At 51.7% G+C, this 23876-nt stretch overlaps 4 protein-coding genes across 7 annotated transcripts in view; 1 reads left to right on the plus strand and 3 right to left on the minus strand.

Moving 5' to 3' along the window:
* PNKD (PNKD metallo-beta-lactamase domain containing) overlaps positions 1–1195 on the minus strand; it is a 67239-nt gene extending 66044 nt beyond the window's left edge. Inside the window, exons 1-2 of the mRNA XM_012529450.4 lie at positions 1076–1195; positions 180–348 (exon numbers count right to left, since the gene is read on the minus strand). Coding sequence (XP_012384904.1) covers positions 180–348; positions 1076–1142 — 236 coding nt within the window. The 5' untranslated portion in view covers positions 1143–1195. The remainder of the gene's footprint in view (positions 1–179; positions 349–1075) is intronic.
* Positions 1196–1496: 301 nt separating this feature from the next.
* Positions 1497–6997, plus strand: AAMP (angio associated migratory cell protein). Of its 2 annotated transcripts, none has more exons than XM_004469585.5 (11): positions 1497–1713; positions 2180–2341; positions 3069–3188; positions 3695–3834; positions 4096–4240; positions 4914–4997; positions 5101–5216; positions 5372–5475; positions 5663–5753; positions 5955–6109; positions 6515–6997. In XM_004469585.5, the coding sequence occupies exons 1-11, from the start codon at positions 1593–1595 to the stop codon at positions 6588–6590; spliced, it is 1314 nt and encodes a 437-aa protein (XP_004469642.1). In that variant the 5' UTR covers positions 1497–1592; the 3' UTR covers positions 6591–6997. The 2 variants fall into 2 exon arrangements, with proteins under 2 accessions (XP_004469642.1, XP_004469643.1); XM_004469586.5 differs by having other exon boundaries at positions 2183–2341.
* Positions 6998–7309: 312 nt separating this feature from the next.
* Positions 7310–10165, minus strand: GPBAR1 (G protein-coupled bile acid receptor 1). Its single transcript, XM_004469587.4, has 2 exons — positions 10061–10165; positions 7310–8428 (listed from the first exon to the last, which is right to left on the minus strand). Exon 2 carries the CDS (start codon positions 8381–8383, stop codon positions 7391–7393), a length of 993 nt encoding a protein of 330 aa, XP_004469644.1. The 5' UTR covers positions 8384–8428; positions 10061–10165; the 3' UTR covers positions 7310–7390.
* Positions 10166–15186: 5021 nt separating this feature from the next.
* ARPC2 (actin related protein 2/3 complex subunit 2) overlaps positions 15187–23876 on the minus strand; it is a 28788-nt gene continuing 20098 nt past the window's right edge. For all 3 annotated transcript variants that reach the window (XM_004469588.5, XM_004469590.5, XM_004469589.5), the window contains exons 8-11: positions 19465–19591; positions 17824–17924; positions 17369–17469; positions 15187–15979 (exon numbers count right to left, since the gene is read on the minus strand). In XM_004469588.5, coding sequence (XP_004469645.1) covers positions 15955–15979; positions 17369–17469; positions 17824–17924; positions 19465–19591 — 354 coding nt within the window. In that variant the 3' untranslated portion in view covers positions 15187–15954. The remainder of the gene's footprint in view (positions 15980–17368; positions 17470–17823; positions 17925–19464; positions 19592–23876) is intronic.

Below are 23876 nucleotides of genomic sequence, written 5' to 3' on the forward strand. Positions count from 1 at the left end.
CCAAATACCTTTCCGCCACCTCTGCCCAATTCCTCTGAGATCCCAACCATCACACCCAGCAATTCTACTCCCACAACCTTGGGCCCAGGTCACCACCTGAAATCTGAAGATATTTCTGGGTCCTGCCCTCCCCTGGACTCCACTACCTACTGATGGGCAAAGGGGCAGTTGAAACTCACCATGCTAGTCCCACAGCCTTCATGGGGTTCTTGCCTCTCTTTCTGGGAAGGTATTCCAGCTCAGGGGATAGGGGCTCAGGCTCTTCCTTGCACTCGGGGGAGCTGTGGCTTTGCAGTGCCCGGGTCCTGTTCTGGGAAGCCTTGTTAGCTGTGGCTCCTGAGAGAATCCCTGTGAATGGAGATAAGAGCGAATGAGGAGAAAGCAGAAGAAAGGGCTGGGAGGAGGAACTGAGATTTGAGGAAGGGGAGTGATTGCAGTTTGGAGTAACTAGTGCCTGGGGGAATCCAAGGAAAATGTGAAAATCTCCATCAAAGTGGCACCTTTGGAAACCACTTCGACGTCACTGCGGGCTCATCACCCTGGTGCCAGGAGAACGAGCTTCGCTCTTCTTCACATCCTCAGATGACAGGACTAACAGGAGACGTGTGAAGGAAATCGGGGAAAAGGTTTTTAAAACTGCAGAATGTTAGAAGTGGAAGGGAGCTTACAGTCTTCTCCAACCCCTCACTTTCTAGAAGAGGAAACTGAAGCCCCAAGAGATGAACTGCCTCGCCCAAGGTCAAACTGCTAATTACCTAGGGCTAGAACCCAAGCTTCCAGAAGCCCAGGGCTCTTTCCTCTGCACTGCGGTGAGTGTGAAACACCTGGAGCGCGGAAGTCTAAAAGGTTTCCTTGGGGCTGCCTCTCGCAGCAAGACCCCGGAGGTGTAGTGTAACCCAATGGTAGGGGGATAGACTGGATGACCTCTAGTGAGTATCTTTAGACCCCAGACTCTTCAGATCCTGCAGAGCGGTGTGAGCAGGAATCGTCAGCCCTGACCTCCTGATACCGCTGCGGGATGTGAAAGAAAGGGGATCCCTTACGGTCTTGCCCTCCCCGGGGTCCCTCTCCTTACCCCGGAGGACGCGGGCATTTCTTGCCCCCCGGCCCTTCAGCGCCGTAGCAGCTACCACCGCCGCCATGTTCAGGTCCCACCCCCATTCACCGCGCTCCCCGCCGGGAATTGTAGTTTGCGTAAGGGGCCTCCCCCGCTCCTTCCGTCCTGCCTACAGATCAGAAACGACATCTCCCAGAAGTCCGCGGGGCGGGCCCGGGAGAACTACTCTTCCCATGAGGCCCTGGCGGCGCGCACGCTCGCTTGTTTCACTCCTGGTAGGGGCGGAGTCAGGCCGGGCGGAGTTTGGATTCTTCCCGCCACGCCCAGGCCCCGTCTCCTCTATTCTGACCTGTGACTGGTTGTTCCGCCAGCCAACCCCCCTTCGTTATTGGCCGAGCGGCCGTCGCTCTTCCTGGCGGGGAGTCGCCTACGCCTACTTCCTCCCGGGAGGGGGGGCTCGAGTTCCGCGTCGTCGCGCAGAGCTGACTGTGGGAGGCGTTTGGGCCCAGAGAAGTGGATCGGCCGCTTGCGCCGCATGGAGTCGGAATCGGAAACCGGGGCGGCCGCTGACACCCCTCCACTGGAGACCCTAAGCTTCCATGGCGATGAAGAGATTATCGAAGTGGTAGAACTGGATCCCGGTCCGCCAGACCCGGGTGAGAGCTGCCGCTCCTCAGGCCATGGGACAGGAGGCGCTCACCCCTGGCCTCTGACCCCCGCTTCCCCCACCTCCGCCTCCACCCCACTGGTTATTCCTACCGACACCCCTGTCTTCCCTACCCGCCCCCCTCGCCCCCCCCCCCTTAATTTTAAGGCCCCTTTGGGGTGGGGGTTCCCCCTGACGCCTCCTCTGGCCCTTCCCCTCACACACCCCCTTCCCATCATCCCCTCGGTCCTCCTTTCCCACACCGTCTTTGGCCAACCTTGGGACCTCAGGACCCCCCCCCCCCCCATTTTCCTTCCACTTCTCGCCCCCACTGTACCCCATCTGTCTGACTCCACTTCATCCTCTTGTCACACGACATCTTCCCCCCTCCCACCTCCAGCTCTCAGGCCTCCTCACACTTCTTGCTGTCCCTTTTACCACCTTCCGAGCCCTATCCTTTGACCCTCTCCCCAAAGCAGATGATCTGGCCCAGGAGATGGAAGATGTGGACTTTGAGGAAGAAGAAGAAGAGGAGGAGGGCAATGAGGACGAAGGCTGGGTTCTGGAACCCCAGGAAGGGGTGGTCGGCAGCATGGAGGGCCCAGATGATAGCGAGGTCACCTTTGCATTGCACTCAGGTAGGCCTCTGAAAAGATCTGTCTTAAACTCGATCTGCTTGGGTATTTGAGCATCAAACACCTGCTGTGTGTACGGAGCATTCTGAGCAGCGAGAGATGGGAAAGATGCTGGCCTGCCCTGAAGGCACTGACAGGTAGGGGGCAGTATGAGGAAATGGATGAGAGCTTGGTTTCTGTTGAGACAGCCTGGGTTCAAGTCCTAGCGCTGTTATTAAATTGATGACCTTTATTAACCAACCTGGGTCTTAGTTTTCATTTAAAAAGTTGTCTTTGGTAAAAGTTCATGAAAAGTTTACCTCAGTATAAATTAGAGATACAGTACCTTTAGGAGCATGTTTTATATAATCCTCTCAAATACAAACTCTTGAAATGAAAATAACGTGATCCTCTCCTCACTCAGTTCAAACCCAGCCTGGTGGCTTCCCATGCTGAGCAGTGTGAGCCCTGCACATCCTCCCACCCCTTGTCCATGGTGTCTGTGTGGGACAGTGAAGGGAGTGGGGTGGGGGGTGGGGGGAGCATCCTGGAGAAGGACTTGGAGCTTGGCAAGCTTGGGGAAGGAGATTTCTCTAAGAACCTGGTGTCTGAAACTTAAAAGAACTCGGATGCACCCTTCCTTTCCAGGAAGAAAGACATGCTTTGGGTGGGAGGGAATGGGCTGGAGTCCTGAAGGACAGAGCCCTAGGTGGGAGCCTATCCCTTTACTCATGGATATCTCTTGGGACAGCATCTGTGTTTTGTGTGAGCCTGGACCCCAAGACCAATACCTTGGCAGTGACAGGGGGAGAAGACGACAAAGCCTTTGTGTGGCGGCTCAGCGATGGGGAGCTGCTCTTTGAGTGTGCAGGTGAGGGGGCCTAGCGTTAGGGGCCTGGGTGAGGTTCTGTCCTTTCTAGAGGTCTCGGGGCTGACCTGCAGTGGCTGTGCATCCAACAGCCATTTACTGTCACCTCTTTTGTGCCAGCACTACGTTCCAGAGACAAGAAAGAAGAATAACATATAGTCTGTTGGGGGCACAGAGGAGATAGGCACTAACTGGCCAAGGGAGTCCCAGAGAGGCCAAGAGGAGGTGGCATGGGTGTGGGAGTAATTGGGCAGGATGTAGTTGCAGAGTGGACAGAAGGAGGAAGACATTGGAGACCTGGACTATCCTTGGTTGAGTAGGGGTCAGCCATGTCTCTCCTGGGAAGACCTGGGCATGTGGTTCCCAGAGTGGCAGTGCATTTGGTCACTTGTTCTGTGGTGACCTGCCCCTCTTTTTTGCTGGTCTTTTCAGGGGACCAGATTCATGGACCACATCCCCACCACTGGGTACCCTGATGTTCTCTTCTTTCTGCCTGTTTTCCCTTGCAGGCCATAAAGACTCTGTAACTTGTGCTGGTTTCAGCCATGACGCTACCCTAGTAGCCACAGGGGATATGAGTGGACTCTTGAAAGTGTGGCAAGTGGACACCAAGGAGGAGGTCTGGTCCTTCGAAGCAGGAGACCTGGAGGTGAGAGCATCAGAGTGGGATTCATCTCTGTGGGGCCTTGGGTGGCGGGCGAGAGGTTGGAGATCCAGTCCCACCCTAGAGCAAGCCCAGTCTGACCTAATGTGCCTATCTTGCCCAGGGGCAGCAGGAATGTCCATACCTGTTCCCTGGAAAGTCCCCTCTGACCCCAGATGCAAGGAAAGCCTGCATGAGGCTCACGGGGTAGGCTCCTAGGTGGGATGGGGTGGCAGGCCTCCCTCCTGACCCTTCCTCTCCTCCCAGTGGATGGAGTGGCACCCTCGGGCACCTGTTCTCCTGGCGGGCACAGCTGATGGCAACACCTGGATGTGGAAGGTCCCGAATGGTGACTGTAAGACCTTCCAGGGCCCCAACTGCCCAGCCACCTGTGGCCGTGTCCTCCCTGATGGTGAGCAGCCCCCTTGGTGTCCTTTCCTGTACAGATGGGTTTCTCTCTACTGGGTCACATCCAGCCAGCTCTAAGGACTGATCTTGGAGCACTGGCCTCCAGGCCCCAAAGTAGGCACCGTGAAGCCGGACTCCTCTGCTGTTTCCCGGGGCAGTGTCTGTCCCCCTACGTCTTTTTTTTTTTTAAGATTTATTTTTCATTTATTTCTCTCCCCTTCCCCCTGCCCCGTTGTCTGCTCTCTGTGTCCATTTGCTGTGTATTCTTCTGTGACTGCTTCTATCCTTATCAGCGGCACCAGGAATCTGTGTTTCTTTTTGTTGCATCATCTTGTGTCAGCTCTTCGTGTGTGCAGCACCATTCTTGGGCAGGCTGCACTTTCTTTTGCGCTGGGCGGCTGTCCTTGCGGGGTGCATTCCTTGCGCGTGGGACACCCCTGCGTGGCACGGCTCTCCTTGCGCGCATCAGCACTGCACGTGGGCCAGCTCCACACGGGTCAAGGAGGCCCGGGATTTGAACCATGGACCTCCCATGTGGTAGGCAGATGCCCTATCCATTGGGCCAGGTCCATATCCCTCCCCCTACTTCTTGTCCCCCACTCCTTCCCATTCCCTTGCTTGGTGTATCTGAGCATGCTCTCTGTCCTCTCTTCATTGGTGCATCTGGGGCTCTCCAGGGAAGAGAGCCGTGGTTGGCTATGAAGATGGCACCATCAGGATCTGGGACCTGAAGCAGGGAAACCCGATCCATGTACTGAAAGGTACTGGGGGTGGGGTATCACCTGGGCCCTTGTGGGGAAGGTGGCTGAGAACGTGGGGCAGGAGTCAGGGTGAAGCCTGACCTGTCCCCCTGCTCTATCCTAGGGACAGAGGGTCACCAGGGCCCTCTGACCTGTGTGGCCACTAACCAGGACGGCAGCCTGATCCTCACCGGCTCTGTGGACTGCCAGGCCAAGCTGGTCAGTGCCACCACCGGCAAGGCAAGTGGCCCCTGGACCTTGGCTCTGGAGCCCTCTGCTTTCCTGCATCTTCTCCCCTCCCTTCTCCTCCTTCCTGCTGCCTCCTTCTCCCACCAGCCTCTCTTCTAGAGGACCAAGTTTCCCATCCCTCTCTGATCCTCTCCTCTTCCTCTTAGGTGGTGGGTGTTTTCAGACCTGAGACGGTGGCCTCCCAGCCCAGCCTGGGGGAGGGGGAGGAGAGCGAGTCCAACTCAGTGGAATCCTTGGGCTTCTGCAGTGTGTGAGTGTGAGCCGGGGCCTGGGCCTGCAGGTGGTTTTCAGGCAGTCGTGGTGGGGAGAGGGAGCTTGGTGGGGGCAGGGGAGGGGAAATTGGGGGCGGGGGGGCTGGACTGGGGGACCAGGATGGCGTGAAGGACATTTGAGACCAGGGCCCTACCTGAGCCTTCATGGTGTTCCCTTCTGCCCAGGATGCCCCTTGCTGCTGTTGGCTACCTGGACGGGACCTTGGCCATCTACGATCTGTCCTCACAGACCCTCAGGCACCAGTGTCAGCACCAGGTACAGGCAGCTGGAGCCAGGAGCCCCATGGGCAGTGGCTGGGGCTGAGGGGAAGGCCAGGCCTCTGCCAGCAGCATCCACTCCAGCCCTGGCCCCTTCTCGGTCCTTCTCTGTGATCTGCTCCCTCCCCGAGAGCTGGAAGGAGGCGCCTCTTGGGTCTCCCAGCCCTGATGGGTTCTGCCTCTGTCATCCCTGGTGCAGTCGGGCATTGTGCAGCTGCTGTGGGAGACGGGCACAGCCGTGGTTTACACCTGCAGCCTGGACGGCATCGTGCGCCTCTGGGACGCCCGCACCGGCCGTCTGCTCACTGACTACCGGGGCCACACGGCCGAGATCCTGGACTTTGCCCTCAGCAAGTGAGTGAGTGGGTGAGGGCTGGGGTCTCTGTGTGTATCTGGAAGGTGAGAGCAGCACATGGGGGTGGCACAGGGTCCTTGGGTTGTGTGAGGGGATTCCTAAGGGAAGTCAGTCTCCCAGATCTGGAATGCCAGGAAGCCTGAGAGTTCACACCAGGGAGTTCACACCTGGGCTTTGGCTCCAGCTCCCTGCACAGGGGCGTAGAGGGCCTGCCCCGGCTCTTCATGGCAGCTGCAGGGCTGAGAGGCTGGCACTGATCCCCCGTCCCTGGGGGCTTCCTCCCTTGCCTGTTGCCAGCTTAGGTGTGGATGTGCTGGCCCACGGGGGATCCAAAAGTGAGCACGTGCGGCCACGACCCACCCTTGGATCCCAGATCCCTTCAGCCCTGTGCTTTCTGTCCACAGAGATGCCTCCCTGGTGGTGACCACGTCAGGAGACCATAAAGCGAAAGTGTTCTGTGTCCAGAGACCCGACCGCTAATGGCGGCAACCCCCGGCTGTGCCTGGTGTGGGGGGATGAAGGGGGTCTCCCATCAGCGGAGGCGGTAGGGTGCAGAGTGAAGAGGAGGGGAGGGGGCCTGGGAACACTTTCATCCCCTTCAAACTGACCTGCCCTCTCTCGGCCCCTTTCTTCTCTTTCGAGACCCACCCCTGGGCCCCTCTCTCCTGCCCCCCTCGCCCCCACCCTGCGGGCCCTTCGGGGGAGGGTCAGGCCTCTTTCTCTTTCACTTTCATTTGCTGGTGTGAGCCATGGGGAGGGCGGTGGGGGGAGTGTATTTGTACATGGGGAGTAGGTCTTTCTTTCCTTTCCCAAGTCTCTGGGGGTGGAAAGGAAGAAGAGATACTAGTAACAGATTTTAAAAATGTAAATAAAATATACTTCCCAGAGGCAGCGTCTGTGTGGATTTTGTGTCACCTGGACTTGAGGAGGAACCAGTACAGCGCACGTCTGTGTGCAGGCCCCCCAAAAGACCTGCAGGGTCTCCAGAGCCCTCAGCTCACCCTCTCTCGAGCAGTGGTGTCCTCTCACCTACAGTCACCTGCCTGCCAGGAGCGGGGATCTCCCTTGATACACGTCTTGCTCTTCAGGTTCTTGGGAAGCTGTGCCACCTGCCCCTCCCTTTCTGAGTGGAGTGTGATCACCGTCAGCTGGGCCAGAGGAGCTTTATTCAGCCAGGGAGGGGCCATATATGGGGCAGGGTTTCTGATCCAGAGGAGTGGGGACAAGCGGGATGGGCCGGGTGGCAGAGGCGGATGGGTGCTTCTAGGAGTCACAGAGGACTAGCTCAGGTCCAGGTCGACGCTGCTTTGGCTGCTGGTGTGGTAGGCAGTGCTGGGGTGGGGGCTGCCCCTGGAGGCTCTTCCCCGTGGCCCCCGCAGCCACCTCCGGGCAGCTGCCCTCCAAGGGGCTGTGTAGCGCTGATCACCCAGCCCCATGGCCACAGGCACAGCTGCCGCGCTGGCGCTGCCCAGCGAGATGAGGGACAGTAGAGTCCTAGGCCCCAGCGGCGGGCGCTGCTCGTAGGCCAGGACCGAGAGGAGCAGGGTGGCCACGTAGGGCCCCCAGCAGAGCGCAAAGAGCAGCGTGGCTCCTGCCTGCGCTCTGGCCTGTCTCCAGGTAAGGGCCCGGGCCAGCGCGGAGGGCGCGCCGCGGCACACGGCCCGCTCCAGCCGCTGGATGTCCCGCAGCTGGCGGTGGGCAGTGGCCAACACGCGGGCCGAGAGCAGGGCCGCAGCACCCACGGCCGGCAGCAGGAGCCCGTAGACTTCGAGGTAGAGGTAGGGTGCTGGGAAGACGGCCTGGGAGCTGCAGTTGGCACCGGGGACCCAGTGGTTCCACCCCAGAGCAGGCAGGCTGGTAAAGAGCAGGGGCCCAGCCCAGGTGAGGAGCAGGGCCAGGCGTGGGCTGCCTCTGGGCCGGAGAGGCCGCAGCACTGCCATGTAGCGCTCCCCGTGCACCAGCAGGAGGTTGGCGAGCAGGGAGAGGAAGGAGAAGTTGGGGGCCAGGTAGAGGAGGAGGCAGGGCCAGTAGCCCCGGCGGCTCTGGCTCCACAGCCCTGGCAGCGTGGGCAGCGCCAGCCCTGTGAGCAGCCCGGCCAGCAGCAGGCTGAGGAAGAAGCAGCCGGCGGGTGGGCTGCGCAGGCGGCGGTCCCAGGCGATGCCCAGGGCCAGGAGCAGGTTGGCGCCAACGATGAGGCTTGCCAGGGCCAAGGAGAGCCCCAGGGCCCCCATGGGAATGGGGCTGGGCAGCTGTCCGGTGCCGTTGGGTGTCATCTTGGGCCTCGGGACAGGAGCGACCCGGCGCGGTGGCCGGCATGCCTAGATGGAGGATGGGGGAGCCAGGGTCAGAGTGGAGCTGCGGCTCCCTGTCCTGGCAGGGACCGCACATGAATCCAGAGGGTGCAGACCAGTGGACTGTGGCCAGGTCCTGTTTGCTGAGACACATTCTTTTTTCCAATTAATTGTCAATTAGAAACATAACGATTCCTATTTTGGTTAGGTCCGGCCACACCTATGCCCTGTATGGTAGTAACCTGCTGGGATGGAGGGGTGGCTGCCCTGCAGACAGTTTGCCAAAGGCCCCAGCAGGCCACGTTCACTCGTGTCTGTTACCTGCCTGGCCCCAGAAGGCAGCTGTGTTCGTCTCTGTGTAGACGGAAAGGTGGACCCAGGCCATTCCAAAGCATCCTATCCATCCCCCTGCCTCCACCTGGCGGAGCCTCTGAATTAGCCAAAAGAGGGTAGGAGCCAGCTGGGGTGGGGTGATCTTCCCGTCAGCCACCGTTCAAGAGTCTCCTTCCAGCCAGGCGCTCGGGGGGCACTAAGGTGAACGAGGTGGAGTCCCTGGCTTCAGATGCCACGGCCTGGCTGGGGGGCGGGCCAGGTCAGTTACGGCAGCAGAGCGTTAAGACAGAGGTTGTGTTGCTAAGGGTTGGGGAAGGGGAGGGACGGGAGCGGGGCTGGTGCCAGGGTAATGGGTGCCCCTACATATCTCCCCCCCTCCCCTCCCCCCACCCTTGTAGCGGTTACAGCTCAGTAAGCAGCCTCCGGGTAGGACTTCCAGCCCATAAACTTGACTCGTCCATCCGCTCCACACTAGCAACAGGGCCCTTCCAGGAAGCTGGAGGGAGGAGAGGAGCTGCTGGGGAGTCGGGGGTGGGGTGGGGTGGGGTGGCCGCGATGCTGAGCCTAGAGGAGAGGGAGGCCGAGGCAGCGGCAAGGCCTGGCCTCTCCGCTTCGGATCTGCCCTTGTCCTGCCTTTCCCTCCTCTCTCTGTTCTCAGCACCCCCAGCCCGGGGCCCCACCGCCACCACATCATGGGGTCAGGAGAGGGTCCTGGGTCCTGTGGGAGCTCCTGCTTCTGTCAACAGGGCAGCAGCCGCTGTTGCTAGGAATAAAGTCAATAAGGAAAGGATTCCCTCCCCCTGTTCACAACAGTTTCCTTCCGACAGGTCAGAGGATCACAGGGCCCCCTGGCACCCTGAGCTGATAGGGAGATGCTCCCCCTCCCATTCCCTGTTCCCCGTGGGGCCCCAAGCCTTGGCCTCCAAGCCACCAAGCCCCTTTCCCCTTCCCTCAGCCCATTTCCTCTTCCTCAGTTTCCCCCAGCAACCTCCACACAGTATTTTCCCCTCACCAGCGGCCCTCCAGTTTTGGTTCCCCCCTCCCTGCACCACTGACTCTGTCAGACCCTGACACCTCAGGGCCCTTGGGTCCAAACCTGGCCTCCGGGGCCCTGAGCCGGAGCTCCGGTTGCGCCCTTGGAGCGGTTCCTCCCCGCCCACCTCCACCAGAGCAGCAAGAAGGGCGGGATCAGTCCTCAAGTGTGACCTCCCCGCACGTGCCAGGGGCCGGTGGCTAGGGCTAGGTGCAGTGACCTCTTACGGTCTGTGTCTGGGGTGCGGGGGTGTGGCCCAGGGTGGGGTGGGGGGCGGGGTGGTAGCAACTCACATGGCTGTGGGGTCAGGTGCTGTTCAACCAGTCCGGGTGGTCCTCGGAGGGTCGGGGAGCTGCCGCCGCCAGCTGCGTGGGACTCCGGGCAATGTCTGTTGTCCCGGGTGGCGAGCGCATGGGCCTCCCCTCCGGAGCTGGCCGGGCCGGGCCTGGGATCTGCTGCCCTGGCTCTGCCCGGCCCCGCCTCTGGGGGTGGGACCTGGCACTCGGAGCTGGTGCCGCAGGAAGTGGGGGCCCTTCCCACCGAGTGCCCCCCACTCCATGCCCCCACCAGCCATCCCTTGCCACCTGACTGACGGTGCCCCGCTCGGACCACCCCAGCTGGGAGCCCTCTGCCATGCCACTGCCCTGAGAAATGCATTCCAGGAAAAATCATGATTTAGTCTACCTGCCCCTCCTACTTCCCGCCCCCTCTTAGGCATTTACAGTTTTGAGGCTTAACCTCTGGGGAGGCCAGCCAGCTGACACACTCAGCTCCCCAATTCTGCCTGTCTGCTGAGGCAGGGGTGGGGTGTTTTGAGGGCCGATTTGCTGCCCTTCCTCCCATCACCTGCTGGGCCTGCAGCTTCTCAGGCCAGCCCTGCCTCCCTGACCCCAGGCAAGTCTACATTTGTCGTATGAATGGCTCTGCTGGTGTGACCTTGGGCAAGCTGCCTCTGGGCCTCAATTTTCCCACTTCTAAAATGGGAACAAGAAAGTACCACCTCTCAGGGCTGTCGCAGGGCTACCACGGGGTAACACAGGAAGCCGCGTATTCCCTGGTGCCTGAGAGCAGGGGTCTTGGCCAAGGAGCCTCTCCTTCCTCCGTGCTGGTCAACAGCATGAGCCGGCCTTGGAAGCAGACAGCCTGGGTTCCAGGCCCACTTAGACCCCGGCTGGGATTCTACTCTTTAGCTTTGAACTTGGGCAAATTACTCAAGTTCTCTCACCTTAGTTTCCTCATCTGCAAAACTGGGGCTCGTAATTATACTCAACCTGCTGTGAGATTAAACTTGAGCATGTGTGACAAGAACGTGGCTCAGTGCTCGGCACACGACAAGCACCCAGTGGATGGCTGCTCTTACTACCGGCGCTATGAGGACTAAGCCTTCCTCTGTTCCCTGCAGCCACTTGTTCTCTCTTACAAAGAACTCCTCTGAGAAGGTAGAGTCTATGAAAAGTGAGGGTGGGTGGAAACTGAGGAAACTAGGTGCAGTGAGAGGGAAGGGGTGCCCTTCCTCCCTCCCTATAGTAATTATTTGGCTTTGGGGTGAGGGAGAGAAGCCAGGCATTCTCCCTTGAGCCCTGAAATGGGAGGGAATAAGCTGAAACTGCAGCAAGAGAGCTGGAGGTGAGACATTAGGAAAGACTTCCTTGCTGAAGTGCACACATGGAAGTGAGTAAGGGGCCTTCTGGGCTCTCTAGGGGAGATCTGGGCCTGAGGCTTGGGGTCTGAGGTGTCTAGCTCTGCCAACCCTACACAGCCAGTCGGGGGCCTGGAGAGACAGGACTTTGTCAGGACAAAAAGTGGGAGGAGGCAAATGTCCAGCCTCAAAGCCATCCTCAAGGGAGCTGGTGGGCGGGAGGACTCGGTTCCAGCAGATGGCCCTCAGCCCCACGCTATCTGGAGGGGCAGGAGTCAGAGGCTCTGGGAGAGTTCAGTCTGGGGTCTGACAGAAGTGGGTGTGGGGCCCCTCAGATACTGGACTGCCAGGAATAAACAGACCTCTTTGTTCCCAGCCCAGCCTCTTCCCGCGGGATCCAGGAGGACGTCTGTGTTTCTTCTTCACTGCTGTTTAAACACTGTGTGGGGGATGACGTGTGAAGGGGGACAACTTGGGCGGGTGGAAGCCAGGAAGCCTGGGTTCTGTTCCCTCCTCAGCCCTGTTTCTTCCTTACTGGATGCTCCCACTCCTCTCTTCCCCCGGCAAGCCCTGGGCTGACTCACCCCCAGCCTCCTCCCCTTCACCTGCAGGAGGGCTCTGGGGTAGTTTTCTGATGCTCGACTGACGCTGCAGGCCCTAAGCCGCCACTCGGGACTCCTTTCCTCCTTTCCTGAGGTACAGACTATTGGGGTGTCCAGTCCAGACTCTGGCATAGAACCCTCTGGGGCCTCCCTTACCCATTTCTGTTCTTGTACGAACTTGAATTTCTGCCAACCTAGGACATTGGGCTGGGTGGGTGTGCTATGCCAGGGTTGGGGCACTAACTCTGGAAATGCAGAGGCCACGTAGCAGGGGGGCTTCCTGAGCCCTGGGTGGGCACTTCTCTTTCAGCCATTGCTCAACGGCCTTCACTCCCCCTAGGCGGGACCAGATAAGCCCTTTGGAGCCTCTGAAGGGCTCTGGTAATGACACTGTGACCCAGAGGCTGCTGGGATCCGGCTTCTGGAAACCCTGTCAGCCACATGAGAAGAATAAATCCTGGCCCTTCCTGTTAGGCCTAAACCACCAGGTGCTCTGGGTCTAGGCCAGCTGGCTGAGTCTGCTACCCACCCTAGGAAGAAGCGGCAGAAATTGCAGCACTTTTAAGAATCCCCAGAGGAGGGCAGCATTGCTGGAAATAAAAAAATAACCACCACAGAAAAATCCCAGGCTTTGGTCTTAAGCCTGTGGAGCTGTGGGGACTAGGGCCCATCGGATTGCAGGTAACTGAACAGCAACTGCCAAGTACCAGCTGATGCAGCAGCTGGGCCAGTTTCCTTTCCCGGCATCTACTTCCTGTAGTAGTCTTGTTTGCTTTCCCACCATGCTTCTAGTTCTTAACTTGCTCAGATTCCACCCTATACAGTGGTTCTTCCACTTCCAAACTGCACTGGGGGAAGGGCCATCCTAGGAGGGAGAAATCCCTGCCACTCCTAGGCAATACCTAGGAAACCTCCACATCCAGCAGTGCCACGTTGCTTGGCTTATATATATATTTTGCTTCCCCTCTAGTCTCACCACTCCTGGGCACGGGAATGGACCTAAGATGTATTAAATATTTCAAGGCCTACAATGTGGTAGTAGGCATTTATCTGTTCCCTTTTCCTTTTAAAAACCTTGTGAGGTAAGTGGTGTTATAGCCAACTAAAGAGAACAGCAGGGCTCAGATTAAGAAATGTCCTCAGTTAAACAGCTAGTGAGTGGCGAACCTGCATTCAAACCCATGTCTGCCTCTGAAACATTCTTTCATGCTTCTCTACCTCCTATTCCCATGTATGAACTTTTCCCCACTGCATATGATGCCTCAGGGTACATCCCTCCTCCCACAATTCCACGGGATTTGGCTAAAATTACAGCAGACCTCTTTACCACACAGCGGCAGGGAATGGTCCTTGAGAAGACTAGTCCCATGCTAAACCCAAGTGTGTCCTGGAAATAAGAGGAAGGCATGAGTGGAGAGATTTCACCAGCATAGGTTTTTAATGTGGACAAATAGCTCGTTTTGGAATTAGATAATTTCTTGGGATTTACTACTACAGAAAATATTTAATCCTTTTCTTCCCTGTATTTTCTAAGCAAGTGTGATTTTCCCATGTGTAGTACTTTTCAGAAATCTGATCCCCACTATTGGTGAGATTACAGTGCACTTCCAAATTACCAAGAATACAAAAACTTGTAGAAAAAAATATTACCCTGGAAAATCCCTTAAACAGCCCAAAGGGTATATATGGCACTTTGATATTACTTATGATTTTCAAAAAGAAATATAGATTGTAAACTTGTCTGTTCCTCTGGCTTGACAACCCTTTCATTGTATAAGATTCAGCTGATATAGCTGATTAAATTAAGATTAGGGCTTTGATCCAACCACATCATTAAAGTACACGACTCAGTGTTGAGTCCCAGCCCCCTTTGGGTTGATAAAACAGGCTCTCACATGGAAGTAGACACACAGCAGCAGTTAAATAGGAAGAGAGTGCTCCATAGACATTGCCCCCCATAAGAGAGATGAGCCTGATATTTTACAGATGACCTTGTGGAGACCAGGGCTGCTGAGGCCAGAAAGAAACGAGCCCTAGGGAGAGATGAGCCTTATGCCAGTCTACAGTTGAGATCGGAAGAAGCTGGGACCACAGAGCTTTAAGAGGAAGAAGGCAGGCTGAATCCTTGCAGACATAACCTGCCATCTTGTGCCAACACGTGGTAACAGACTTTGGGTGAGAATGTACCTCTTATGGTACCTTAAGTTGGACTCTTTAGGACCTGGTAAATGTAAGCTTCTACCCCAAATAAATACCCTTTAAGAGCCAACAGAGTTCTGATATTTTCCAACAGCACCCCTTTGGTTGACTAATAGGTAAAAAAGATAAGAGTAACCATTTCTGGATCCAGTCAAGATGTGTGAAACATATTTCAAAATCAATACTTGCCTTAATAGGTGTGGCACCCTCTGATTAATCTAGTATTTTCTATTCCATTTCTTAAAAAAAATGCTGGTGGCTGTCACATGAAGCTTCACACAATAGATAATAAAGCATATGAATGAGCCACACACATACAAATGAATGTATGTAAAGCTGGTGCAATCTGACGAAGGTCAGCAGACTGTATCACTATCTTGGTTTTAATATCAAAAAAGGTTATACAGGATTTATTTCAAAATAAAAAGTTTAGCGGGAAGCGGACATAGTTCAAGCAGCTGAGTGCCTGCTTCCCACATGGGAAGTCCTAGGTTCAGTCCCTGGTGCCTCTTAAAAAACAAAACAAAACAAAACAAACAACAAGCAAACAAATGAAAAAACCAACTCTGGGAGCCGATATGGCTCAGTGGTTGAGCATTGGATTCCCACATACAAGGTCCCGGATTCAGTTCCCACTACTTCAAAAAAAAGGGGGGGGGGAAGGGGGGAGCAAGAAGACAAAACCATGAGGATGGCCCTCAGACAACTGGAAGAGTATCCCTGAAATTCTTCCGGTAATTCCTTATCAAGCAAGTTTTCTGAACCAATTTTATTCTTAGGGTCAGTGTCTTGTTAAGGGACAACATATTCTGCTAGGCTCTGCATTGTTTCTTAGGTCAGCATCTCCCAAAGCGTGTTTTGTACAATGCTGATCTTTTGGGCTGTTGTGTGAGAGAGGACTGTGGCCAACTGGTTTGCATTAGAGCCATATCTAAATACTCATCCATGTCCTGCAGAACAACACACACCATGCAACACATTTTGGGAAATGCTATATTTTATTATTCATGATAAAAAAATGAATAATTTGCCTGTAATTATCCTGGGAGCTTCTTGGCAACTCAGTACCAGTCAGGCAGACTTAGTGGCTAAGCTTTATAGTAAGCAAGTTCACATTTCCTCAGAAACGTCAACCAGTAGCTCACTAGCTAGCCACTCTCTCTAAAAGGGGAGGCTGAGGATCTAGACCCAAAGGGCTCTTGAACCAAAAGTTCTCCACCTAGTTTTGCAGGTTCAGAGGCTGTACAAGTTTACTCTTCCACCCTCCTCTCTCTTTTGGACTCACAGCCCAGAAACCCACCAAATTCTCCAAGTAAGATAGAAAGATTTTCTTTATTAATGACCCCAACCGTATTTCTTTAGATACAGGAGTTTTGAACTCAAATACTTACGAGAAAACAAGTTAAGATTGCATTATCCTGCAACTCATTACCAATAACATATTGCAAAGCGAAACAGCTTGGAAAAGAGGGTGGAAGGGAGGGGGAGGAAGGGAAGGAAGATAAAGAAAAAGGAATTAAGTTGATCAAGTGGAATTATTCTTTTTTTTCCTTAATTCTTGGGAGCTATGAAGTCCTTGCAAGCACAGCTCGTTTCTGCAGATTATTTTCCAAACGTGTACAAAATGGAACCAAAACGGAGAATTCCTTAAGAACCTGAAGAGGTGCAACATTAAAAGCTACGATTATCCGGTAGCAAGTGTTCCAGCCTTCAGTTGCCAGCCACTTCTTCCTTTTGTGCCCAAGAGTTAGCGGGATGAAAACGTCTTCCCCCTTCAATAGGAGAGAGTAACTGTAAAGGCTCTTTTCTGACTCCCCTTCCCTTCCACCCCACACTTCTGGGATCCAGGGCTGTTTCTCAAAGCAAGCCCACCACATTCTTTTACCACGTTCCCATGTTCAGAGTTCTATAGGCTTCCCCCACCCCTGCTGTCTGTTGTATGGGGGGTAGGGGGAGGAAGAGGATTCCGGCCCACAGCTGAGCCAGCTAACTTCTACTCTCTGTTAATAACAAGGTTCTGGAAAGGCAGCAAGAGAATGTGAGTCCCAAGGGAAAAGCAGGCACATTTCCCCATCCCCAGACCTTGTTGGGAGTCTTGCCCTTTCTGGGGAAATGCCAAAAAGGGCAGGGTAGAAGAAATGGGGCTGTGTTTTACTGTCATGGTGCCTGGGCGCCCCTCTCTAAGCAGAGGCTCTCCAGACAAGGCTGAACACCACTCCTCAGGCTCTAGGGGGTTGGCACAGCGCCAAGACAGAGAGAGGCCTTAGGCACACATTTCCTAATGAGAGATGGGTATTCTCTAAAATCTGTGCCCAAGGAGTCAGGGAGTGAACATCTGATGTATCTGTAGCTGAAAAACCCCACCTAGTGCTCAGGTGTCAGAGCCAGGTACCTCTTGCATCCTTTCAGATGCCAGCAGAAACATGGCAAAAGAGGGGCAAAAGGGGCTTAAGGACCTAGGCATACCGCACCCAGCAAAGGTTACCACCAAGAATACTGAGCGTGGGCTGTGAGGGCTGAGGGCCACCTCAGTTGTACTGGCTATCTTATCCTGAGAATAGGATTGCTCATATTTCACCACAGGGGAACCAAGATCAGGCACCTCACATAACAACATAACCCTTGAAGCTCAGACCATCCTGGCGTCTGCTGCACTCAGTCACACACTGTTTACAACTGTGCTCATCATTCCTGTCCCTGATAAAGATGACCTTCCTCTCCATGCAAAATTCCTGCTGACAAGCAGCCCAGGTAAAAGAACACTCAGGGGATGGTTCCAGGCCTTTTCACTCAACTGAATGTTGTTAAGCAGATTATTCCATTGCTCTAGGAAAATAATGAAGAAGGCAAGACTGACCTCTCAACTCAGGTCCAAAGAGACCACTGCTTACCTCGACAAAAAAGTCCCCCTGTTTTTTCTAGCTGCCATTCTCATAGCTCACAGATGCCTAAACAAGGAAACCCAATCTGGCTCACTCATTCAGTAGTGAAAACCTGCTTATCTCACCTTTAGTCTGTCATCTACTTACAGGCCCAAGCCTGCCTGCCTGCCTTCCGTGTAGCTACTGCCCAGACATGTGAAGGGCCAGGCCAGACCACCCCCATCCACTGCCTTCGTGGTGAGCTCAGGAGAGGGAAATAGGTGGTCCTGCCCTACTTACGTGATTGTTTTCATTTCTTTTTTCTCAGCATCCGGGCGTGCACGGTTCAGCACCTTAAGGAAGTCAGATGTTTTTGCCCGCATACGTGTGTGAATATAGGCCTGGGAGCAAACACAACAGGTACTGAAGCAGAGTCATGTTCTAGAAAGACAACTTTGCTTTCATGAGAAGAAGCTATCAGGAAGGTTTTGCAGGCATGGGAACATACACCTTGAGACTGACAGAGAGCCATGTAGGGAAGCAGGAGAGCAAGCCCTTCTGGAGACATATATTCTTCTCTCTGCTCTGGGGAGGGGTGGGGGAGATGAAGAAAAGCCATGATTTCCTGAAGCCTCTAGAACCTGCTCAGAGTTCATGTCAATAGCCTGGTCTACAGAAACAGCCTGTTATGCTATTATCTCTAGTAGAGAGAAAGACCTGGAACACAGAAGCTGAAATGGTGAAGCAACTCTCACCTTTGAGCACTTGATATGGTAGTGCAGGTAGTCTCTAAAGGTGTGGATCAGGTTGATGGTGTTGTCTCGGGCACTGGCGTTGGTGTGGCGAGGGAACAGCACTAGGGGAGGACACAAAGAAGGGATCAGGGTGTAACACAGAATGCCAAAGGGTAGGGAAGAAAAGCGGCCCACAGACTTCAATCGTGCCCTGCTTAAGCACTTCTTTCATTACTCCCAGGCTTTGTCATCTCCCTGAGATGAGGAATGTAAAATAATATAACCAGGGAGGGTGCAAGTGAGGCCAAACAGAGGATCCTGAGGAAAATGGAGAAAGCGCTTGATCCTTGCTATTCAGTCCAGGTCTGGATTCTGTGACTAGCTCCCGGTTCTGCAACTCAGCAAAGTCTTTTTACAAGTGTGATTCTTCTTTGCCTTAAGAAATCAAGATTAGGAAACAAACTCTGCCTGTCCTAGGTTCCTGGTGATGAAATACAGAATAAGCCTTCAGAGAAAGGAGATTCCAGAGAATAACACATATTCTTGCTGTGAGAACCAAATGCTATAATGGTAGAAAGACCTGAGCCCTCCAAGCCCTAAATGAGGGCAGGTAGATAGGAGGCGCTGCTTTGGCTGGGGGCTGTGAAAACCCCATTCCATGGCACCAACCACCTGAAGACTGTGTGATCACCACTCAGTTCTTGGTACTTGGGCAGCACCCCCCAATCCCTCTTTCCCTTTTTGGAATCCTTTACACCTTCTGCAACTACTCTACTCATTGATCTATCAGCAAAAATCTCCTGGGTGTAAAATTTTGCTGAAATGAAAAGGAATGCCTCATGAAAGAAAAAGCGAACTCTGTGCCAATCTGCCCTAGGATTCATTTCCAAGATAGGAGAGACTATATTTCATAGAATCTAAGATGCTACTGACTATAAGTTTACCATTATTTTATGTACCATAAAAAGAAATGTTGCCAATTAAACCACAACGTGCCATGAATTGTGATGTATCCTGACTTCATAGATAATATGTGGGAAAAAGTATTTAATCAAATATGGCAAATCAACTCACTCACTCATCATCAATAAACAGATAAACTGTTAGCACTGAGGTGAATGAAATACAGCTTCACAAAAGGAGCAATTTTATGGTACCAGGTGCACTGTGTGAATGAGCTGTTATTCCAAATTGCACTGTAATAATCAGCTAGCTTCCAAGGTTGAAGCAACCACAGGAAGGGAATTCTTGGATTTCTTCAGTGAAATACTGGAATAAGTGAATCAGGGCTGGAGCTCAGGCTTAAGCAAAAAACAAGAAATGTCAAACGACAGAGAATTTCCACCTGCTGCTTAGTGATGATTATGTGGCCCTAGCCTCTGACACTTGACAGTGACTATCCTTTTTCTTAAAATTTGTTAAAATTTCAGAAAAAAAGAAAAAAAAAAAGATTATTGTTACAAGAATAGCACATGGCCTGCTCTGTTACTAGTGTCCCATGACACATGTTCAACAGTCACGCCAATGGGGCTAGGAACAATTTGGTATGCCTGTTTTTAAAAGCCTACCTCACTGTTTTAACAAAGGTTCTGTCCAGCCTTAGAAATCCTGCAGGATCAACTTCTTAAAACCTCACAAAAGCAGCAACCCCACCCAGCTCACCAAAGGTAATATAGCCAATATTGTCGCCCACGGCAGCATCTGTGTCTTTCAGCTCCAGAGGCGGTTCCCTGTGGCTGAAGAGGACCTGTGGGGCTGTGTGGCTGGCTCTGCGTCCTTCTTTGAACTCCTTCCAAGATGAAGCAAAAAACAAACAGAAGAGAATTTGGTGTAAGATGACAGCAACTCCTGCTGTGGGGTTTGCCTAGGGGGTATGACCTAAATATTCACTACACTGAACCTGAACTATTACAACTGCTGGCTGCTATCCATGCACTTCAGATTCAAAAAGGATAGACTACAAAGTAATTAACAAGTTAGCTCTTCAAATGTGATGGAAGCTTTGTTAATCTTTTTCTCTTTCTCTTGTTTTGGACCAACATAGGTGATAAAACTCCATGAGACTAAACTACAGTGCAAACTGAACAGCACTGGGAGAACAAGATTAAATTTAAGATTAAATTTTGGATGAGGACTACTGCTTATCATTTTCTTTTGATTTAACGTGGAAGAGGTGATACTTTTACATTCTGTTTAGAATTCATCAATCAGAATGCAGATCAAATTTAAGTCCTTCCTGGGGGGTAGGGAACCATGGAGTTAAAGAAGCTGAGTTGTCTTAGTGCTCCTAAAGAAAAGGAGACTGAGGGACACAGAACTGAACAGTCTGATTTTTTATTCTGGCTACTGGATGGCCCTGGACTAAACGCCACCACTCTACATAGGAGCTCATCACCCTGGACTAAATTAGCTACTCTCCTCTCATAAAACTACAGAAAAATGACTAAGGATGCAAAAAGCAGGCCATTCTATGTTCTAATTTCCAAATCTCAGGCTTTTACAATCCCTGCATTCCTGTGTACATAGACAAGAGATACAATGCTTCCCTCTCTCAACTCAGATCAGGCAGGATAGAACAAGATTTTCTAGCAAAGCCTGTAGAACAGGACAATTCAAATTCACTGAGTGGGCCTCCTGAGATGATGGCAGAAGAATGGAACCAAGGACTTTCCAAGGTCTCTTAGCTTTAGGAATACTGAAAGTATGTTCCCATACACAGCTGTTCTATCTGGAATGCTCTTCTACTACTCTCAAACCTTACCCTTACCTCTTGTATGATACCACCTCCAATAGCCCAGGTCAGTTGGCTGCTCTCTCACCAAGTTCCGCCATCTTTTCTATATACCTTTACTAGGATACTATTCATTAATGCATCTGGCTTCCTTACCAGGTTGTAAATTCCTCAAACCAAGGATCCTGCTTAATCCCTCTCCATCAAAGAGGCTAACGCATGGCTCACTGAATGTTAGAAAGTCCTTCTACCCTAAGTGACTTGGCCTTCAGCAAATTTAGTGGCAAAGGAAGGAAAACACCTGGGGACTCTCCAAGTGCTTAGTCAGGGACCTCACCGATTTTACTATATAGCCTCCTGAGCTAGTTAGCACTGCTCAGCTTCTAAAAACTGGTGGAAAATAAATGATTATAAGTTGGGTTGGTCTTCCTTCCGTTCCCTAAAGGAAAAAAGTACATAAGGAACAGACTCAAGAGTCTCACTTGACAGAGAAACAGGGAAATATGTGGAGAGACAGGGAAGGAGTCAAGATAATTCAATGTGGAAATTCCTAAGGAAAGCTTCTGAAATTGTCCCTTTAAAAAAATCTTTCATCCTATAAAGGGGTTAGGACGGGTTCAAAATTACATAGGTTTTATTCTTTAGTCTTAGCAGATCAAACAGTATCTGCTCAAAATATCTCAACAAAGGAGGGTGGTTTGAAATCTTCAGACACAAAGAAATCAAGGGGAAACAAAGAGGAATCTGATTACTTATGAAAATGCAATCTACAAAGCACAAGCTTCTTCTCTGTGACAGTTCTGTTTTTAGTGAACTCCGTAGTGATTTGAACCAATTACACTCCTCAGTACTTGGATGGCAGTATATTTCATTACCATAGAAAAACCACGTCATGAAAGCTATACTTATTCAAAATTGTGCAAGAGCACAACTAGATGTGCATTTTCCTGGGAACAGAGTCCACAGAGTTAAAACTTATTGTTCTGGGGAGTAGGAAAAAGGGTCAGGCCATTTTCCTCTCAGAAAAAAACAAAAACAAACCATTATGACTTTAGTAGGCAAAAGTGAATCCCTCAGCTATAGAGTTTGAGTTTTATTTGCTTTTCTTTAATTTTGTTTATCTGGGATTAGCAAGAAGTATAGGATTTAGGGAGCTTTAGCTGGCAGGGGAGGACTGGAACACTTGAAAAAGGGGAAAGAACTAAAGAACAGCTAAATAAATGGTAAACAGCCAGAAGATGATTAGAAGCTTTTGTAAGTGTCATGTTGAAAAGGACCAAAGTATACATTTTTGTAGTAAGGACCAATCACAAGATAATCTGAGTAACAAGCTCACTAATAAAATATGCGATTACAGTTCAACTGCTGGCATATGTCAACTTGCATGTACATAAAACACTTCACTATAACATTATTCATTGTGGTGGAATTTTTTCCTTTATACCCGAACTCAGGGAATGTGAAAAAAGGAAGAGACAGAAAGAAAAGATAAGGGGGGGGGGAATGGAGAAAGAAAAGCGCCACTCTATATTCCACAGCCATATCTCTCTGCCAGCACTGCATCTCCACCAGGACCCTCAATGTGAATTTGCTCAGTCCATGCCCTGTCTCTTCTTGTGCCCGATATAAATGTCTTAGTCCAAGGCTTTATTTCATTGGTACATGTGATGTTCACAAACAGATGGGGTATCTGTATACGTGTGATGACTTATTAGCATTTTATCAGTTGTGTACATGGAAAATAATACATTTAAGACTTGGTAACAACACCCCTCTGGGTAGGCATTATCCTTAAGCCGAACCAATGATGGCTTTGCTTTTCCGTGGTTCCTTCTCTTAAGTAACACTTAAAAACAAACCCAAGCAACCCACTATCCTTATAAGTGTCCTTGGGTCCCTTTTTACACATAAATCAGCAATATTGCCTCTTTTTATTTCCTCTGGCTGGAGTATTTCTTTGAATATCATGATACTATTCTCTCTTCCATCAAAGCACAATTTACCAGGAAATGCACTTGGCCCAGTGGTTAGGGCGTCCGTCTACCACACGGGAGGTCTGCGGTTCAAACCCCAGGCCTCCTTGACCCGTGTGGAGCTGGCCCATGCGCAGTGCTGATGCGCGCAAGGAGTGCCCTGCCACACAGGGGTGTCCCCCGCATAAGGGAGCCCCACGCGCAAGGAGTGTGCCCCTAAGGAGAGCCCCCAGCGCAAAAAGGAAGTGCAGCCTGCCCAGGAATGGTGCCGCCCACACTTGACCTGCCGCTGACGACAACAGAAGCGGACAAAGAAACAAGACAAGATGCAGCAAAACAGACACAGAGAACAGGCAACCGGGGCAGGGGAGGGAATTAAATAAACAAATCTTTATTTAAAAAAAAAAAAAAAGCACAATTTACCATAGAAAGTTCAGAATAAACCTAAATATATGTGGGAGTTTAGTATATGATAAAGGTAGCATCTTGAGGCAGTAGTATAAACATGGACTTTTAAAGATGAAGTCATCTCTCATACCATACACCAGAAGAAACTCAAAACAGATAAAAAAGATTGTGTAAAAAGTACTAGAAAGAAACACAGGTAAACTTCTTTATGACCTTGGAGTAGGAAATGTCTTTCTAATTATGACTCAAAATCTAGAAGCCATAAGAGAAGATGGATCAATTTGACTATATGAAAATAAACTTCTGCATGAGGGAAAACACACATACATATACATGCACATAAAACAAGTCTAATGACAAACTGGGAAATATATTTGCAACTCTAATCGAAGGGATAATCTCCAAATAGAAAAATGGATAATGGACAGAGACTCTATAAATATAACCAAATATGTATAAAGGGCCCTTAAAAAGAACATCTTCACAACTACCTAAGAGGTAGATTGCTTGTGTTTTGCCCCTGACATACAGAAACCAGTGGTTTCCATTCAACTTTTCTTAATTACTTCATTACTAGACTGACTTTAATATCTTATAATTTATAAGAAAAGGATTCTAGTTCACCAAGCCCTGCTCTCCAAAAGCATAACTGTTGGTCCTATTACTTCTCGTAGAATAAGCCTTGAAACAATGATATACACCAGACTTTGTTTAGTGCTCAGCCAAGCACTAGGTCGCCATGATAAAGGGGGAATAAACACTCCCTTGTTTTTTTCCTAAAGGCAGGTAAGCATCCCTTAGAGTCTGCCTGTCAATGACAAAAGCAGGAAACCTGTTCAGATCAGGCTGGATGTGCATGCTGGCACGGGAAAGCCCAAAAAGGGCCAGACCAGGCAGATGAGTAACCATGAAACATCCCTTGATCACAGCTTTCTGTGCTGGGCATCCCTTGAAATATCTAA

This window comes from Dasypus novemcinctus, chromosome 7 (assembly GCF_030445035.2).
Source record: "Dasypus novemcinctus isolate mDasNov1 chromosome 7, mDasNov1.1.hap2, whole genome shotgun sequence".
Taxonomy (NCBI): domain Eukaryota; kingdom Metazoa; phylum Chordata; class Mammalia; order Cingulata; family Dasypodidae; genus Dasypus; species Dasypus novemcinctus.